The 19043-nt window shown below is 45.9% G+C and overlaps 2 protein-coding genes across 3 annotated transcripts; one reads left to right on the plus strand and one right to left on the minus strand.

The window, feature by feature from the left end:
- Nucleotides 1–99: 99 nt before the first annotated feature.
- LOC101155495 (N-sulfoglucosamine sulfohydrolase (sulfamidase)) lies at nt 100–7020 on the minus strand. Of its 2 annotated transcripts, none has more exons than XM_004066162.5 (9): nt 6867–7020; nt 5035–5195; nt 4864–4969; nt 4432–4784; nt 4021–4102; nt 3745–3948; nt 2674–2837; nt 2380–2597; nt 100–371 (listed from the first exon to the last, which is right to left on the minus strand). In XM_004066162.5, the coding sequence occupies exons 1-9, from the start codon at nt 7018–7020 to the stop codon at nt 188–190; spliced, it is 1626 nt and encodes a 541-aa protein (XP_004066210.4). In that variant the 3' UTR covers nt 100–187. The 2 variants fall into 2 exon arrangements, with proteins under 2 accessions (XP_004066210.4, XP_023815537.2); XM_023959769.2 differs by lacking the exon at nt 100–371 and adding an exon at nt 471–626.
- Nucleotides 7019–18936, plus strand: LOC101170906 (sodium-independent sulfate anion transporter). The gene is made up of 15 exons (XM_020705324.3): nt 7019–7155; nt 7536–7612; nt 7719–8059; nt 8498–8690; nt 8796–8881; nt 10562–10778; nt 10863–11041; nt 11104–11176; nt 11242–11353; nt 11445–11500; nt 14166–14306; nt 16709–16836; nt 16912–17011; nt 17082–17215; nt 17289–18936. The coding sequence occupies exons 3-15, from the start codon at nt 7856–7858 to the stop codon at nt 17406–17408; spliced, it is 1743 nt and encodes a 580-aa protein (XP_020560983.1). The 5' UTR covers nt 7019–7155; nt 7536–7612; nt 7719–7855; the 3' UTR covers nt 17409–18936.
- The last annotated feature ends 107 nt before the right edge of the window (nt 18937–19043 follow it).

Consider the following 19043-nt stretch of genomic DNA (forward strand, 5'->3'; position numbering starts at 1 on the left):
CCTGTTAGTCAGCCATGACAGTCAGGGGGCTGAAAGGTTAAATGTACAGTTTGGTTCAAACTGGACCTTTGCGTAGAGAGGGCGCGTGCTAGAGCTTCATAAACTGTAAAATGGTTTATTTTTTTCATAAACAGCTTTGACATTTACAGATGTTTTGTAGGGTGGTGTCAGAGTGCATCAGGGTCCATCATAGTGAGTTATAGAGTGGTCTGCACTGAGGTGTCAGTTTTGCCTCCAGGACGTAGTCCGGTCCACAGACCCAGGGGTCTCCTGTCTCCCACTGCCACTTCTTCAGGCGCTGCTGTAGCTCCTCCAGCACGGCGCTGTAGGAGGCGTCAGAAGCCAGGTTCCTCACCTCCAGAGGGTCAGACCTGCCAAATCACAGACCATGAACATCTGCTCTCCAAACTTTCTGCACTGTTTATCAATTCTATTAAAACAAACGGAATGAACAGGAAATAGAAACAGAATGAGCTTTAAAAGATTTATTGAAGCTGTGGGGTTAATGTGTGAACACTGGAACATAAAAATGATGCTAAACTGCCCCTGAAGTGCGCACATCCAGGCTGTGATGGAGAAACTTCCCACTCAGCTCCGCGGTTTCTCTTCATCGGTTGAGGAATATTCTGTGGAAAGAGGCAGCCTAAAGGTTTCCTCAGCTTGACTCATCTTTGATTGTCTGTTTTTCATGAAAAGGGATTAGAAACGTAACATCTGAACCTTCGGAGGCTGCTTCCCCGTAAAACCACAAAGAAGCAGCGTGTGCCGCTGACAGAGTTCCTGCTCATTCTCCTTCAGTTTTCTAAAGCATCACTTCATCATTCCAACAATCAAATATCGGTTTAAAGCAGAGAACTTCCCGTCAGATAAAGACGTCCACGCAGAAACTGTTTCTCATGTCTGGACTGTGTTTCTGGATCCTGACGCCCTACATGTGAAAGAGCATTGATCTGTGATACACTTCGGGTATTTTTGGTTCTCATGGACTTCATGAAGCCTCGGAACATCTTATAGATTACATAGAACCCCCTCCCTCCCCCCCGCTTCATTCCAACACCAGTTGGCCTGATCTCCCTCCAAAAAGAGCATTACCTCGAGGGAAGCTTATGAGCTTTTCCAAACATCTCTACCTCACAGCTGCCAATACAGTGTATGCTTCTAGACTGTTTTGGTTTTGGTCAGAGCTTCTGAACATTTCAATGGTGAAATCTGATGACCTTTAGACTGTGAGGTCTTCAGGTGCTTAAACTCCTCATGTTTTCAGATGTTTCATCCATTCTGGTCTGAAAATATTCTGTCTTTCAGGAGATTCCTGCCTGTTCTCTAGGGTCTTTTTCTGATTTTCATATTTGTTTTTAGTTTTTTTAATGTTAAGGCATTTTTAAGCTCAATAAGTTTTAATATTTTAAGTAAACGTTCATCTTAAAACTCAAATTTTTTTTAATTTGGAAGACTTGAGGATTCTCCAATAAGTCCCACTCCAAACCTCAGCCTTTGATCGATTTTAAAAAAGCATTCCCAGTCGTCATTTCATTATGATTATGACATTTTTGGGCATAAAACAAAAATAAACGGTGTCGTCTTCTAGAACGTAGTTTTTGCAGGGCGGCAGGAGTTCATCAGAAATGAGAAATTCACCTCTGAGTTGTGGGCAGGACTGTTGAGGAAGCCCACCTCTCTCTCTCCCACTAGCTCAGATCCATCACACCCCCAACCCATCAAAAATGACAAGCATGATTGGAGCTATCCAATAGTATAGTTTGGAGCCAAATTCCAGCTCAGATGGGGAAAATGAAGTCGTACATGGATCTGTTATTCTGAAAGTGGATGCATCAGAATGGAGCGGAGCCGGGAGCCTGCCGATTGTAGGTTAAACTTCACACCTACATGCTTTAGCCAACAGCATTTCTGCATCTGCTCACCACGATTTCAACATAGAAATACTCCAATTTCTTACATTTCTTTACGTCTTCCATCCTGAGAAATGTGCCACAGGAACATGTTAAAAACACCAAAAACAGGATTTCTATTGAGTGGGTCTCTAAATTCAGGCACACGTCCATCACATGTTTTTTGTTAAACACATCAAGCTTTTTTTTTTTAAACACCCGATTCAGAGTTCATCCATAGATTTAATATTTTTTTAAGCATTCGTGGCTCGTCTGATGACTATTTTGCTTTTTCCAACATTAATCATCTTTTTTGACCAACATTGAACTTTTACAGTTAATGTCAGGCATTAATGTCGTCTTAGATTTGTTCCTTACGATGTCCCACAAACATGAGGAGGAGCAGATGAATGTTTGTAGATATTCTCTGGATCAGTGCTTCATTTCTACATCATTTCTCATCCATGAACCCTCCCAGAGTGGGACAGACCTGGTGTCATACAGCTCCCAGCGCTCCCTGTAGTAATACTGCTCCAGGCTCTTGAACCAGTGGGTGGGCTCACGGCTCCTGGTGCGGTTCAGCAGGTCCTGAAAGGTGGGGGACACATACAGGTCTTGATCTATGGGGAAGGGCATGCGGTAGTGCAGGTTGTGGAGAAGGTGGTACGCCCCCTGGAGGACGGAGCGAGTTGGGTAGTACATGGTAACCTGAAACGAGAAAAGCGTGGCAGTGAGGGGGGGCTGTTGGTCTCCTACAGGGCTGAGCAGCAGGAGGTGGGCCGACCTCGTGCAGGGACTGGCTGCTGAACACTGTAAACCAATCTGTGGGCTCGGCCTCCAAAGCAGGCAACAAGGAGCGGCCGGTGAGGAGGACTGCCGCTGGGCTGCCGGGGAGGCGGTACAGGGGGTACGGCACAGAAAACCAGTCCAGAATGGTGGGGGTGATGTCTGTGGTACAACAACAACAACAACAAAAAACACAAAAGAGTATGAGCAAAGAAAAGATCAGCAAAAACATTTCTGGGGCAGTCACATCAGAAATCTGTGGATTTGTCACATTTTATCTCAACTATATTTGAATGAAGGTTGCTTTTATCCCTTCAGTTTCTCCAAGCTGCTTTTTTCCCGTCCTCGGTCGCCCCCCTGTGGCTGTTCAAGAGCATTGCAGGAGAAAAGAAGGACGAGAGCGTCACATTAAAATCTTTCTACAGCTCTCCTGAACCACGCCGGTATTTCTGTCCGGTCTGGAAGTTTGGTCTTTTCTCCTTGCAGTTCTGTCCCATGAGCTCCACCAGGAAGACTTCAGCTGATTTTTTTTCCTTTTTGGAAGAGAAACGTCGGCAATCTTAGGAAGAACTTTGTAAGGACGGTGCATGAATGTCAGTGAAACGTTCTCTGACCACTGTCTTCTATCAGTCAGGAGCCAATCTGACAGGAAATCAGAGTGGACAGAGGTTTCTGAGTTGGAGGCTGAGCATGCTGTGAGTGTGTGTGTGTGTGTGTGTGGGGGGGGTCCTGCTCTGTTTCTCATGTCTTGTTGCAGTTTCTATTCTTTTTGATCTTTTGACTTGGGTTCTGCACGTTCAGGTTCTTTCTCTTACAGAAACTTTGTTTCTTCTCGTTGGTTTTCTCGCAGATGTGCTTTCCTGTCTTCCCTGACCCCCTCCCGCAGAGGCAGACCTGGGAGGGGTAGGAGGATTGTCTGAAATCTCAATTGGTCCCAGTTATTCTGATCGATTAATGAAACTTTCTAAATGATCTGGATGAAAAGATTCAGCCGCTCTGTGGGGGAGTCACATGTTCATTTACCATGAAGCCCATCTCCCTCACCACCCCCCACCCCCATCACCCTTACCTAGCAGGCTGACGAAGGCCTGGCTGCTTTCCCCCCAGCGTTCCCTGCGCTCCGGAGACGACACCAGCATGGGCTCTGCGGTTCCGGAGTGATAGAGATTGGTTCTGCCATTCGGGAAAGGGATGCCGTTATCTGAGCTGTAGATGATCAGGGTGTCGTTCTCGTAACCCGCCTCTCTGAGCTCCTCCAGAACCAGCCCGATACCTGCAGGAGAAATGTGCAGCTTCAGCGTTTGGGCTTTTGTTTTGGCGTCTCTGCTCTGGTGCTGGTACTCGCCCTGGTCCAGTCTGCTCACGGTGGTGTACTGTGCAGCCAGGTCCGCTCGTGCTGCAGGTGTGTCCGGCACAAAGGGGGGGACCTGAGCAGGTGAGCAGGTGTTAGTGGTTCAAACACAGATCCACCGCCCGCTTGTTCTCTATTATCCTGGTCTGAACCGCTGCTGATTGGATCTGGATCAGGTGTTCAGCCAACCAGAATCTGCAACACCTGATTTAGTAGTGGGTAATAAGTTACACTGACTAAGTTACAGTTGCTTGAACACATTTTTTTAACTTCTACAGGTGTATGTTTGTGCCGAAGAACCAGTACTTTTACTCTGTTACTCTTTTCATGACACACATCCCGCCCGGCAGGAAGGACTGCAGACAGAATGATCCTCATCAGTTTGCTGGAGTGGGCCGGACTGACCTTTACTTGCTCCGGAGTGTAATGAACCGGCTTCCAGTCTGGTATACTTCCCATTCCCGTCTCTCCGTTTCCAAACTTCTCACAGAAGGCTCCATACTGGGGCTGCGAGTGTCCGCACCGGTGGGGGTCGTGGAAGGCCACGTACAGGAAAAACGGTCTGTCCTCACTTCCATCCGGAATGCGTCTTCTTCCCGCTTCCGTTTCCTGTTTGTGAGTCTGGAAGAACTTCCGGACCAGAAGTTTTATCCGGGTGATGTTCCTCCCCACCTGCAGCACTGAAGCGTTTTCTTCTGTATAGGAAAAGTCAAACGGATAGACGGAACCGGGCCCAACGTGCTTCTTCCCGATTATACCTGCAGGGTTGAAGAAAACAGGTGGGGAAGTGAACAGGCTGTGGCGCAGGTGTGGGACTGACAGGCGGTCTGAACTCACCTGTGCGCACGCGCGCCTGGCTCAGGAGCAGCGGCAGACTCCGCACTCCGTCAAACGAGTTGAAGTGATGGACATCCTGGTGCAAGCCGTACATGCCGTTCTGGTGCTGAAACGAGCAGACAAAGTGAGGACCTCCAGGATGTGGCGCCTGCACGTGCATGCGCAGCATACCTGCGGCAGGCCGGTGAGGATGGAGGAGCGGCTGGGGGAGCAGCTGCTGACCGACGTGAAGGCGTTCCGGAACAGCAGGCTGCGCTGCGCCAGAGCACGCAGGTGGGGCGTGTGCACCACAGAGTTGTTGTAGACCTCCGTCTCAAAGCCTGCATCGTCCGCTGCACAAGAGCAAAAACGGGAGCTCAGAGGATTTCCTTCACGTGATTCTGCACAAAGCGGAAATCCTCCAAATCAAATCACTTCAGGACTTGATCTTAGTGGACCGCCACCTTAACACAGTGAGGTATAAGAACCAAGCAAACAGGTCCAGGGTGATGTGCAGACAAAGAGTGGTTCAGAACCCCCTTATGAGAAGGCAACATCTAGATTTCATTACGCCAAAAGACTGCTGCCACTGGTGCCAAACTCTGAAGTCAGGACTTGGGTTGGGGTTTGCAAGTGGGTACCTAGCGGCCTCGGCTCTTTCCATGGGCCCCGGTGGACCCCGCCTGACGGGATGATGCTGAATCAACTCCTGTGAGTCCACTACCTCTAGGAGAGCTCAAAAGGCTTTTTTCACTGCCACCCAAACCATGCCAGCTCCTTTTGAGCTCTTCTAGAGGTAGTGGACTCCCAGGAGTTGATTCAACGCCATCCAAAAAAATACAAGCGGTTGGCCTGCCACGGCTTTTGGGACTTGGAACGCCATCTCTCTGGGGGGGCATGTGCAGGACGTCAATAGTTACCAGCTAGATATAGTGGGGCTCACCCCTACGCATGGTCTGAGCTCCAAAACTCAATCCCCATTCTGTCGTTGCTCATGGTTCTTTGTGGAACATAACATTTTATTTCTGGTCTTTGTAGATGCTGTTGTCCTGTTGCCTTCATCAAGCCATGTGTGCACTAGGCTGGTTTGCAGTGTGAAGTGGGTGGGGTTAAGGTCAGCACCGACAGCCTGAGGCCATGGTTCTTAACCGGAGAAAGGTAATGGGTCACGACTAAAATGAGCTTCCTCTGCAGGTTGGCTGGGTGCTCCCTTAGAGATTGTGTGAGGAGTTCGGTCACTCAGAGTAGAGCCGCTCCTCCTCCACATCAAGAGGAGCCAGTTGAGGTGGCCTGGTCTTCTGGTTTGGACCCCTCCCTGGAATAATGTTCTGGGCACGTCTCAGCTGGCCTGGAAACTCCTCGCGGTCTTCCCAGAGGTGCTGGAGGAAGTGAAGTCTGGACATGTTTGCTTAGACCGACCGCTACCTGGACTCAGATATGCAGAAAAACGGATGAATGACTTTTAAAAGGTAAGACATAAAAGAGGAGGTGTCTGGTCGGTATTTGTCTCTCAGCTCTGTTCCACTGGAGTTAAGCAACAGCAGAAGCAGAACCGCACGATTCTGCAGAGCTTTTTGGATCCAGATCACAGTTATGATGCAGCACAGCAATCAGAAACCAACATGGAGGAGGAAAGGTCATCGGAATACCCGGTGGAACGTTTCAGTCTGTGGCTCCAGTCTCTACAGAGAAGAAGGTTCCTCCTGAGGCTGAAGACCAACAGGAGGAGCTGGACTCAGATCTGCTAAAAGCACGTGATGGATCACAGAGAAGCTCTTTTCTGTCTCCATGGCAACTCTGTCAGCTACAGACCCCTCCTTCACCTCCATCTGATCTTCTGAAAACCTCAGATCTCTTCATGACTTCTCTTTGTGTTTCTGAGGACTGGAAGTCAGGGCGAGTCCACATTCATCAGCACCAGAAGTAATCCCCCACTCTAGTGCCTTAGTTTTCTAACCAGCTTTTTGACGCAGGTTTTGACGCAGCTGCACTCGAACTTCCGGGTTCGGTTCTGCAAAACTCACCGATGATCAGGAGAACGTTTCGTCTCTGTGGCTCCGCGAAGCCGAAAGCCGCTAAAAGGAGAATCCAGCACCACGGCGGCATGGCGGAACACCCCCACATCAACTGCACAGGTTCCAGCTCCACACTTCCCCAAACAAGTGAGGCTCCGCCCATTTTGATCACATGACCACGGCCGCGTGAGTGGAGAAACAGGAACTCGTCTCGAGCCGTGAAAGGAGCCGATTTGAGGAAGTTAACAAAATAAATGAACCTGAAAATCACAGCTGATGGACTCAAAGAAGACTGAAGGTCTGATCTGTTTCTATTCTGCTTCTATTCAGAGCTGTTTCTATTCTGTTATTTGTTTCATTCAGATTAGATACTATTTTTATTCTACTCCGTTCTAATCTGTGTTTCTATTTCCATTCTGATCTTTTTAATCTATTCTGTTTCTACTCTGATCAGTTTTCTATCTGCTTCCATTCCGTTTCTATTCCATTCTTATCTGTTTCTATTCTAATCAGGTTCTATTCTGTTTCTTTCGTTCTGATCTGTGTTTATATTTCTATTCTGATCGGTTTCTTTGTTATTCCGTTACTCTTCTGATTGATTTCTATTCTGTTTATATCCAGTAGTTTTCATTCTATTTTCCTTTGTTTCTGATCCGTTTCACATCTGTTGCTTCTCAGATTCTGACGGCTTCCACAGAGATCATGGGGTCTTGAGGCTCAGTTGAGGCCCCTTCCTCTGTGGGACACAGCTGCAGGTACTGTAGGATCCGCAGGTGCATGCACCTTTCAGGTGATGATCACCTGGCCTCTTTTCAAAGTCAGGTGATGATCACAGGGTGTCTACTCTTATGATGTGCTCAGGTTGTTCTACTGGTCTGAAGAGCAAACAAACAGGCGGGCTGGTGTGCAAGTTTCCTGACAGCTGGGCACCCCAAAAGGACGAAGCGCTCTGAACGCGTGTGTGATTGCTCTCGGCCCGTCACCTCTGACCCTGTGGGATGGATCGGTCGTGGGTGAGAAGGCCTTCGGGCTGGAGCTGCTGCTCCTGGAACTCTCTGAAGACCTGGCTTCCCATCCTGTCCTGGTTACCCAGATACAAAGTGAGCTACCTGCAGATGGACGTGCTGGCCGGCCTCACGGTTGGGCTGACGGTCGTTCCTCAAGCGCTGGCGTACGCTGAGGTGGCAGGTCTTCCTGTGCAGGTTAGCCCGGCTCCTTTTCTCCACAGGATTCATGGCTTTTTCTCATTTTTTGCTTCAGGTTTGGCTCAAATGTTCAGTCTTATGTAATTTTATTGATCATTTAAGCTGTTTGCTTCTTCAAGCTGTTGTTACTGTCATTTATAACTTTAGTTTACATTTAAAACATGGTCCTAATGCTTTTTTAGGTAAAAAAATATCACCTTTTCATGATTGCAGAAAATAATAATCTAGAATAAAGGTCTGTTGGTGTTGAATAAAAGAGTTTTTGCCAGATTTCCTTGTTAAGAGCCAGTCCTTTAGTTCCTGCAGTTTGTGGGTCGGATGGTCAGAACCTGAGCAGATCCTGACAGAAAGTCAAACCACCTTAAGGGCAGATTCAGTAAAACAGAGTCTCCACCATCGTCCACACAAACTTTGGTGTTCTTGTTTTGTCTGCAGTACGGACTCTACTCTGCATTCATGGGGGGGTTCATTTACACCGTCCTCGGAACCTCGAAGGATGTGACCCTGGGTCCCACAGCCATCATGTCCCTCCTGTGCTTCTCTGTGGTGGGGGGGCAGCCCCACAGAGCGGTGCTGCTCAGCCTCCTCTGTGGACTCGTTCAGGCGGCGATGGCGTTACTCCGATTAGGTCAGACCCCCTGAAGCCTGGCTGCCGCTGCAGACGACAGAAACCTACCAGGAGCTGTTGCTGATGCACGCCGTCTCTGAGTGTCTGTGCCGCTGGTCTCTGCAGGCTTCCTGCTGGACTTCATCTCGTACCCCGTGATCAAAGGCTTCACCTGTGCGGCTGCCGTCACCATCGGCTTCGGCCAGGTTAAGGTGAGTTTGGACGACGGCAGCGCAACAATGTCTCCCCACGCAGACTGATGAGCATTCAGTTTCCAGCTGTACGTGGCTATATACTGGATTTCATAAGTGAACTGTGACCACACTGCAACACTTTAACATTTAGTAGCATTAAAACCCTAAAGATAAACGGCCCAGGGAGATACTCCAATACTATGAAGTCACATTTTTGACACTAAAGTAAGAGCAATCAAAATCAAAATCTCCCATAAATACAACTTTCTATGCTGCAAATGAAAATCTGTCATTTTTGAGTGTGAAATCCCGTCCATGTTTTCAAAATGTCTTTCCTCTGGTTATATAATCCATATTTTCATTAATGACCTTTAGAAACCTGAATAAGTTTGAATTATTTCACACAACTGTTGTCAAATGCTTCTGTTGAGTCGCTCTGAGGTCAGCATTACAAATGTGCCACCAAACCAGCCAATCACAGACAAGAGGGTTCATGCTGAGTGGATTGGATTCTAACCAATCAAGCGTCTTTGTGTCTCCTTGAAGGCGCTTGGATTCAGTCACCAAACAGCTCATCCGTTCTGTTCGACCAGAACTCTGCAACTGTCCGTCTGGTCTTTCTCTGTGATCAGAACCCAGAGCGAACAGCAAAGCCAAAGAGTGCAACACTGCTCTGTTCTTACTGGATTTTCTATCCAGACAAATTATAGTTTTTTTATGAAGAAAACATTGAAATATGAAGAGAAAATTGAATATTTCTTTCTGAATTTAACAAAGGCACACTTGAGTTCCTCTCAAAATAAGACACACGGTTCAACAGAGGACCATCAGCTGAAGCAAACTCGCCCCAATGAAACATTGACAAATCAAGTCAGGAATGGATTTTCTCTGCCCTAATTATGTGATCTGTCATTCCTATTCCTATTTAACTGCTGCTGTTAATCTGAACAAAAGCAGGAATTCACTGAAATAATAAATAATTAATGTACAAAAATATATTTTTCCTTTTCTCTTCTGGGCAGAAACCAAACATTGTGGTTGCCACATTCATAACAAAAATAAAGATTGAATAAGATTCAAGTTCTGTGGAATAACATGATAATAACCATGTTTAAACCTGATGTTCAATGAAAGATTTTCAAAATAAAAGCACCAGAGGCTAAATATAAAAGGATATGGAAGCGTCAGAACAGGAACATTCATGGAGGAGGAACATGACTGTTTATCATTTCCAGATACTTTTACATTCTACAACTCATGAGTTGGAAGGCTCGCCTTTAGTGTTTGTGGCTTTAAAAAATCAATGTCTTCTTAGGAAAACATGAAATGCTGTGTTTGACAAAAGTATTTGATGGACATGTGTCTGTTTTACTGAGCTGCTTTAAGGGTTTCATGTCTCTGAGAGGGACCTGCACATGTGAAAAAAGGCTGCACCTTTCCTCATGCTCCTGGCCTGAAGACAGTCAGGAAAGTGTTGCTAAAACCATAATTTAATTTATAGTTGTTTTACTTGGGAACAATTGCAATAATAGATCACTTTTAAACATTCAGAGCTGGATTTTTAGTTATCTGCAAAGGATGAAACAAGTGTCCAGAAAAACAGCAGCAGGTTGTCCTCTCATGACAGAGTGCAGCAAAGCCTCCAGTTTCTTCTTGTTGATGTTTGTCAATGTTTCCCGTTGCTGTTCTCCTGTCCAGAATATTCTGGGAATCCAGGGGGTCCCTCATCAGTTCTTCCTGGAGGTCTACTACACCTTTTACAAGATCCCAGAGGCCAGAACAGGCGATGTGGTGATGGGCCTGCTCTGTCTGTGTCTGCTCACCATGCTGACCTTCATGAAGTCCAACCTGGTCTCCAATGACTCCGCCTCTTGCTCCAGAATGGCCAGGAAGTTCATTTGGACAGTTGCAACCAGTCAGTATTTGTGTGTCACAGACGCTGATGTGCTGAAAGTAGCATTTCCTGTTCTCAGATTTCTCTCCTCTTCCTTCTGGACAGTGCGTAACGCCCTGCTGGTCGTGGCAGCTTCCCTGTTTGCTTTCTCCTGCGAGGCGTACGGCCATTATTTCTTCACAATCACCGGTCACACTTCACAGGGACTTCCACCCTTCAGGCCCCCACCCACCTCGGATACCACATCCAACGGGACCACCGTCTCCTTTGGAGAGATGCTGAAGGTGAGGATGGGAGGAAGAGCTGGAATATGTGGAGCTGTCAAACATAACTGTGTTCTCCTCAGGACTTTGGTGGGGGGCTGGCTTTGATCCCCCTCATGGGTCTGTTGGAGAGCATCGCCATTGCTAAAGCATTCGGTAAGTGTGAGCAGGTTTAACAGGAAGTCTTCCCTGGGCTGTGATTCTCACTTCCTGTCTCTCAGCCAGTCAGAACGACTACAGGATCGACGCCAACCAGGAGCTGCTGGCAATCGGAGTGACCAACATAATGGGCTCCTTTGTATCAGCGTACCCCGTCACCGGCAGCTTTGGGAGGTGTGTGTAACACTGTGTGTGTGTGTGTCTGCAACATCAGTGAGTATAACGGTTCTATAGAGGTTCAACCTCCACCCTCCTTCCCCTTCAGGACCGCGGTGAACTCTCAGACGGGGGTTTGCACTCCAGCAGGAGGGATCCTCACAAGTGAGTGCTGAAGCCATCTTTCAGTCTTTATTGCCCTCTTGTGGCATTCTGCATCATTACAGCTTCATTTTCTTCAGGAGTGTAAAAGGACATCCATCTATTTTTCTAAGCCCACCTGGTGCTTTTCAGAGTCACAGGGTAGCTGGAGCCTGGTGAAGGCGGGGTTCATCACAAGTCCACACAGAGACCCACAACCACACACCTAAGGGACAGTCTAGAACCCACACACGCAGTAGGAGAACATGCAAACTCCACACAGAAAGATCCCAGCTGGGTTTTCAACCAGGATTTTCTTGTGGGGAGGTGAGAGTTGTACAGCACCGTATGGCCAGAGCAGAAAATCTGAAAATATAAAGAATACAGAAAGATTTAATGATGTCTGTGTTGCATCATGTCCAGCTCATCTGTCCAGTAGATGATAGAACGAAACAAGACCTTCATCAGAGCATAAATGAAGCCAATTAATGGATCCAAACCCTTTATAAATACGATAGAGGATTCACAAAGATACCTTTTCTTTTAGGTAAATGACTGGCTTTTTCTAGTTGAAAAGTTGCAGGCTCCAGTATCCCTGTAATCCGAAAATGGCTTAAGTGGGTTTGGAAAATGGATCGATAGACGTTTGTCTCAGCACAGGATCATAGCTGTGGAGCAGCAAAACAGTTAACTCCATAAAAACAGGAGTATGTTTTTAGTGAGGCTCACCCCTACAAAAAAACAAACACAGGCACAACTGACAAATATTTAAAAACATTAAAGCCATGTATGGCCTCCAGGCGCTCCCCGCGCCCGCCTCTACGTACCACCGTTGCGCCATCGGTGCCCACCTCTACACAGCACCGTCGCCCACACCGCTCACCTTTGATCAAGGCTATTTAAAGCTGCATATACTAATTATGCTAACTATAATAGTTATGCTGATGTGGCTAAAGGTGCTGGCATTGCGATCAGCATCATTAACTGCCTCAGACAAACACATTGCTCAAGACGCTAAATATGCTAGTTATGCTAATGTGGCTAAAAGTGCTAGCATTGCGATCAGCATCATCAATTGACTCAGAAAAACACATTACTTAAAATGCTAGTTATGCTAACTAAGCTAGTTACACTAAAGTGGCCAAAAGTGCTAGCCTAGTGATGAGCATCATCAACTCACTCAGAAAAACACATTGCTCCATTGGTTAGTCATAAGTTAATAGGAAATCTACTTTTTCAAAATCACGGGCATTCTGTCCCCCCCCCCCCCCCCCCCCATTTTCTCCATAGCAACCATTTTATGATTTGGTCACCTCGGGAATAACAAACAGATCAACATCAGTTTCAGACGAATCGGAAAATGTAAACTTTTGGAGGTCCTTAGCAATGGATGTTTTTTGCTAACCACGCCCACATTCCTTATATGTACATATCCAGTGTTTTTCCATATGTTCAGTTCCAGCCATGGATGCATGCATTCAATTTTCACAGTATTTTATTAAAAAACACAAGAGTTATAATAGTACGCCATTTTTGTAAGCTTGCTTTACGCATTTCGTCAAATATCTACAACTTCTTATTGCAACATTTTTTGCACAGTAGCTTGCCATTGATGCCCAAAAGATTTACGTTTGTATCTGGTAGTAAAGGTGATTTTTTTTTTTTTAAATTCAAGATGGTGGCCTACTCCCGAGGTCAAAGGTCGACGAAACTCCAGAGGTAGTTGTAGACTTATGCTAGCTGCATTTCTGAAATTTCGTGACAATTGCTCGCAAAAAAAATGTTGTAGACATTTTTAGACAAAACAGATTTTAGCACATCTGTAGGTCATGTCGCCATCCCATAATAATTTCAAAACTTCCTCTGAATATCGCCGACAATAATGGTTTCGTTAGTCAATTCTTTAAAGAAAATCCGAATTTTTTCGTTTTTGCTGAGTCAGCACATTTCTTTGCTGTCTTTTTTTTTTTTTTACCTCGCCCACATTCCTTTATCGATCTTGTCGTATGCTACATTGTTTTGTTCAGCATTTCGAAAAACATGAAAATCGCCAGTTCTCAGAGTTCGCCAAGCCGTACATCATGTGGCCGTCCCAAATTGATGTCAAAACTTTCTTGGGATATCCCCGAAACGTTTGATTTGGTTTCGTAACTGTATTTTGAAAAAAAAAAATTTTTGGGCGCATAAGCGATTTTCGGCCCATTCATAATTTATACGGGATTGCTCGCCGTGATGTCATCATCTTCAGGGGGGTGACATTGACTTTGTTGAAAATTCCTTTTCAATTTATCCTAGGTGTGTGTACATTTTGGTGACTTTTCAAGGATGTGGTGGGGTTCAAATTTTCACACAAAGGCGCAGAAATCTTTCCAACTGCGTAAACGATATGGTCCTTGGAGTCAGTGACTGCTGCTGCGGGCCATAAAAAAAGGTCTGAAGGAAGCCTCTTGGGAACCTTAATGTTTGTCAGAGGTGGAGACTTGGACCAGAGAATTTTTTTTTACTTTTACCTCCAAAACATTTGTGTCAGACCAAACTGTGTTGTGTGGTTCGTGCCAGCTCAGATGTTTTCCCTCACCGTTTCATACCATGCTGTAAATACAGCCTCTAGTCTTTGATCTGCTTGGATTCAGACCGTCTTCTGCAGTCTGTGTTTTGTGTCTTCTCATGTTTTCCTTTCCTCCTGCAGGTGTGATTGTCTTGCTCTCCTTGGAGTTCCTCATGCCAGCGTTCTACTACATTCCCAAGGCTTCTCTGGCTGTAGTCATCATCTGCGCCGTGGCACCCATGCTGGATTACTGCGCCGTGGCAAGGATGTGGAGCGTGCACAGTAGGTGGTCATAGTGTTGGTACCCTGAAGTCCCTGAAGGACAGGCTTGTAAACTGGAGTGCGGATCCGTTCTCTGAAACATCTGCACAACGTTGTGCAGGGCAGTCCTGCCTGTATTCTGCCTGACAACTGGTCCATTTATGCCTCTTTGGCATTTTTTTGTCATACTTATCCCTACCTACAAGGTTGAAGGTGCTTTACAGTCACAGACCCATTCACCCAGTCACACACACATTCACACACTGGCGCTAACCTCCCACTAAAGACAAGGTGGGGTTCAGTGTCTTGCCCAAGGACACTTCGACACATGGGTGTGCAAGGCGGGAATCGAACCTGCAATCTTACGATCATGGATCAACCGGCCTAATCTGAAGTTGTAGATTTTTAATGGCATGCATGTGGCAAGCTCGCAAAAGTGGGATACTGTTCTAACTCTTATGCTTTTCAATAAAATACTGTGAAAATTGAATGAATGCATCCATGGCTGGAACTGAACATATTGAAAAACACTAGATATGGACATATAGGGAATGTGGGCGTGGTTAGCAAAAAACATCCGTTGCTAAGGACATCCAAAATTTATTTTTTCCGATTCGTGTAAAACTGACGTCTGTTTGTTATCCCTAGGTGACCAATACTTTAAATAGTTGCTATGGAAATAAAATCAACAGAAAAGGGGGGATTTTCTATCAACTTATGACATGTAGCTCTTACCAATGAAGCAATGTGTTTTTCTGAGTGAGTTGATGATGCTGATAGCGATGCTAGCACCTTTAGCCACATTCGCATAACTAGCATAGTTAGCGTAATTAGCATTTTAAGCAATATGTTTTTCCGAGTCACTTGACGTAGCTGATCGCAATGCTTTTTTTTTTTTTTTTTTTTTTTTTTTTTTAACTTGTTCTGTCCAACAGCTGAGCAAACAGATTAGAGCTGAAGGCTTTTTGTGTTGGACAGGTTTTACTATCACAAAAAGAGGTTATATAGCTTCAAGAAACTAAAGTGTAGATTTGTATAAACCCCTTTTTGTCGTATTATTTTTTATTTATTTGTTACATTTAGTGTGTGTGGGGAGGGAGAGGGGGAGAGAGAGATCGCAATGCTAGCACTTTTAGTAGCATTAGCACAACTAGCATAGTTAGCATAATTAGCATATGTAGCTTTGACTGGCCTTGATCAAAGGTGGGTGGTGAGGACCGTGGTGCTGCGTAGAGGTGGGCAGCAATAGTGGAGGTGGTGCGTAAAAGCGGGCGGCAGGGGCGAATTTTGCCCGCGGGCCATACAATGCCGCTTGCGGCTTTAATTATTAAACTTTATTTTTACTCACCTGGAGTTTCTTGCTGGTCCTCATTATCCTTTTGAGCAGGGATTCTCAAAGTTTTTGCAGCGGAGGGCCACATTAGGAACTCGACATTCGACGGGGGGATAGTTTTTGTGGAAAAATTGGATAAACAGAAAAATGTTGATTTTAATGTCTTTAATGACCAAGTGTCATTTATACAGTTAACCAGGTCCTCCAGATGTTTTCCCAGATGCTGTCGGAGGTTGCTGCCCAGATCCTCTACTTGTCTAGTTGTTATTTGAAAGACTTGTTTCCTCCAAATTTTTCTGTTGCTCTGGACAAACAATTTCAACTACTTTCAGCATACAAACTCCCCTTGCTACACTGGGCCATTTCCGAAGCCACATCGTAGCTAGCTTCTGTCACAGCTTCACTGGATTTAGCCATTTTTGTAAACATTAATATCTGCTGTGCAGCATGGCCTCCTTGGTGTTGTTGGAGCTTATTTGTGCTCCTTCCCGGTAAATTTGTCACAGTTTTTATGATTTGGAAACATGGTGATAGTGGGCCCAACATAATGATTTAAATTGAATTCTTTGAGCATTTCATTTACATGCTTACAAATAAGGCACATGACTTTGTCCAGCCCATGAGGTACGACGAAGTAACCATTTGTCCACTTGGCTTGAAAGCGCCTTTTCTCCTCGCCAACACAACGTTTTTCCTCAAAGGAACCTGTTCTGGCTCTGTCTCCGAATCCCACTCATCCTCCCGCTTTGTCGTTAAGGTCCTTCCTTTCTTCACAGAGCCAGTGAAAAAGAAAATGTTGTCTGCCCTCCTGTGGTAAAAATTAATACACTGTACCATTGACACCTGAGTGTAATTATCTTGCTTTCCTGCAGATGTCGCCAGAAACCACGAAACAATATTTTTCCAAGCAATGTTCAGCTGATTTAATAACGATCATTTAGGATTTATTGAGGGCAACAAAAACTCTCCCCCCGCGGGCTACACTTTGAGAACCTCTCCTTTAGAGGGTTCACACGCTCATTTGTTTGGTCAAAAGTTATTTCTCCTCTTCGTTTCTCAGTGTTTTCCTTCTTGCTGCTCCGGTCTGCAGGGCTGGACCTGCTGCCGTTCACCATCACCTTTCTGTTGAGTTTCTGGCAAGTGCAGTACGGCATCATGGCTGGGGTCGCCGTGTCTGGAGCTGGGCTGCTGTACAACATGGCCAGACCCCGGATAAAGGTAGAGTCCTGCTAGTCTGTGAATGCCTGCTGGCTGGTTGGTGGTCAGGAGTCTTTTGTGCCCGCTCTGCTGCAGGTATCGGATCACGGCGTGCTGGTGATGCAGCCGTGCAGCGGCCTGACGTTTCCCGCCACAGAGCACCTGAGCCGCTTCATCCACGCTCACGCTCTGCAGGGTTAGGACCGCACTCACACACAAACCTCTTTGATCTCGGCTGCTGTCCTAACCGACTGCCCAACCTCCAGTGTCCCCCCCACGATCGGTGGTGTTGGACTGTCACCACGTCAGCGCCATAGACTACACCGTGGTCAGTGAGCTGAAGGACCTGCTGAGGCAGTTTCAGCTGCGGCGCGTGAGGCTGGTCTTTTCAGGACTGAAGGTGAGCTCCACAGGCCTCAGAGCCTCTTACTGATGGGAGCTTTCATCATCCGCTTTTGCTCCTCCCCCTCCAGCCCTCCATTCTGAAGGTTTTCCTGGCTGCGCAGCTGCAGGACTTCAGGGTTGCAGACACTGTGGAGGAAGCCCTGCAGATGGAGTCTGGATCGCCAGAGCCGCTCTTGGGGAGCGATTAAGCTGCTCTTTTTGCACTCGGCAAGGACAAAGGCCAGTCTTATAATGTCTTGAAGTTAAGTCATTGCATCTTGACTAAAACCTTTCACAACTCACCCATGTGGCTTCATCAGTCTGAGTGGTTCTGGGATCAAGCACCACTTATATCCTCCAGGTGGATTGTCCACATTCCTGCTAACAGCTGTTCTCATTAATGGGAACAAAGTAGAGAATCTTGGTACGGCCGGCCGGTGGAGGCGAACCCAGGAGCAGATCCAGGGAGTTCAAAAGATATAAAAACTAAATATCGCCGCTCATCTCCAAGAGAACTGGGGGGTCCAGGAGAAGTCACAGCCAACCTGAGCAAAACTAATTAAACATGAACAAAACACCCTTGTATTCTGGTGTTCATTTCGCGGAAGCAACCGTCCGACGCGATTCAGGCTTCCACGGCGTGCGTTAAAAAGTAATAACGCACACTTCGTCGGCCATTACCCCTTACATGTACACTGATAACCCGGATCTATGATAAAGTTTTCACCATCTGGACTTTGTCATTCAGAACAAGTTTGTTGTAGGTGTCACTGAGAATGATGGCATCAGCAGCCCACTCCTCCATCAACAAGGAAAGTTTCATGAAACCAGTCGACTAAAGATTTAAACGACGGTCACTTAGAACAAGCAAATCATTGACAAACCCAAAGACGTGCGGGACGATGAGACAGGAGAGAGTGATGCAACTGTACTGATGTCCCTTAGTGATCTTTACACGCGGTGATCAGCAGGTAACTGCCGATTTAAAATAAATCAATTGAATTCTTACTTTTTTCATTGGCTGATAAAAATTGAATATACTGTAGATTGAAGTTTTTGTCATTAGTCAGACTAAACATCCGATACACAGATTTGTGTTTTCACAACCTGTTGGGAAAACCTGTTTTCCGTGAAACAGGTTTGGTGTTGAACGCAAATACTTTGGTGATGGAGTTTCTATCATGCAGCTCATCCACCCTCATTCCACAAGAACAGGAGCGATTACTATCTAAAGAAAAATCTGGTTTTACATTCTTTAAAGATTCTTCTGAAGACGTGTGTACATGTTTGTATCTGTGCGTGTCGGTGTGTGGGTGGGCAATGTAAGTGTAAAACAATGTTGGCTACGATAGTCTTCCATAAAACCTATCACTGCCACAGCCAATCATAATCGCGTCTCCTGTTGTTGCCCCGCCCTGTTCCTCCTTCTGACAGAAAGTCATTTTCTGGGTTAACAGCAGCTGGTGGAGCTTTTGGTTAGAACGGTTTACTAAAACAATTCACGGTAACAGTAATTAGATGACTGTTACTGAGAAAAGAACAGCGTTACTACAAACACTGGGGGTAAAAAAAGGTTTTTATTTGGTTATATTTTTCTTATAAACTAAAGATTTGTTTTTCTAATGAAAGTCGGACTTTTGTTCTTTGTCTTGTCACATTTGTGGTAAATTGATCATGAAATATTTTCTCCCATTAAATGTCTGAGAATAAAGATCAGACGTGCTTTTCTTACAGAAATATGTCATTCTTTCTGAAAAAGCTCGAGCAGCTACACCTTTAGAGATCCCACGTTCCTCCAGGTCACCACCTGTAAATGTAGACATCAAGAACATCACTAAATCCTG

This window comes from Oryzias latipes, chromosome 1, assembly GCF_053564925.1.
Source record: "Oryzias latipes strain Hd-rR chromosome 1, Olatipes_Hd-rR_3.1".
Lineage (NCBI taxonomy): Eukaryota > Metazoa > Chordata > Actinopteri > Beloniformes > Adrianichthyidae > Oryzias > Oryzias latipes.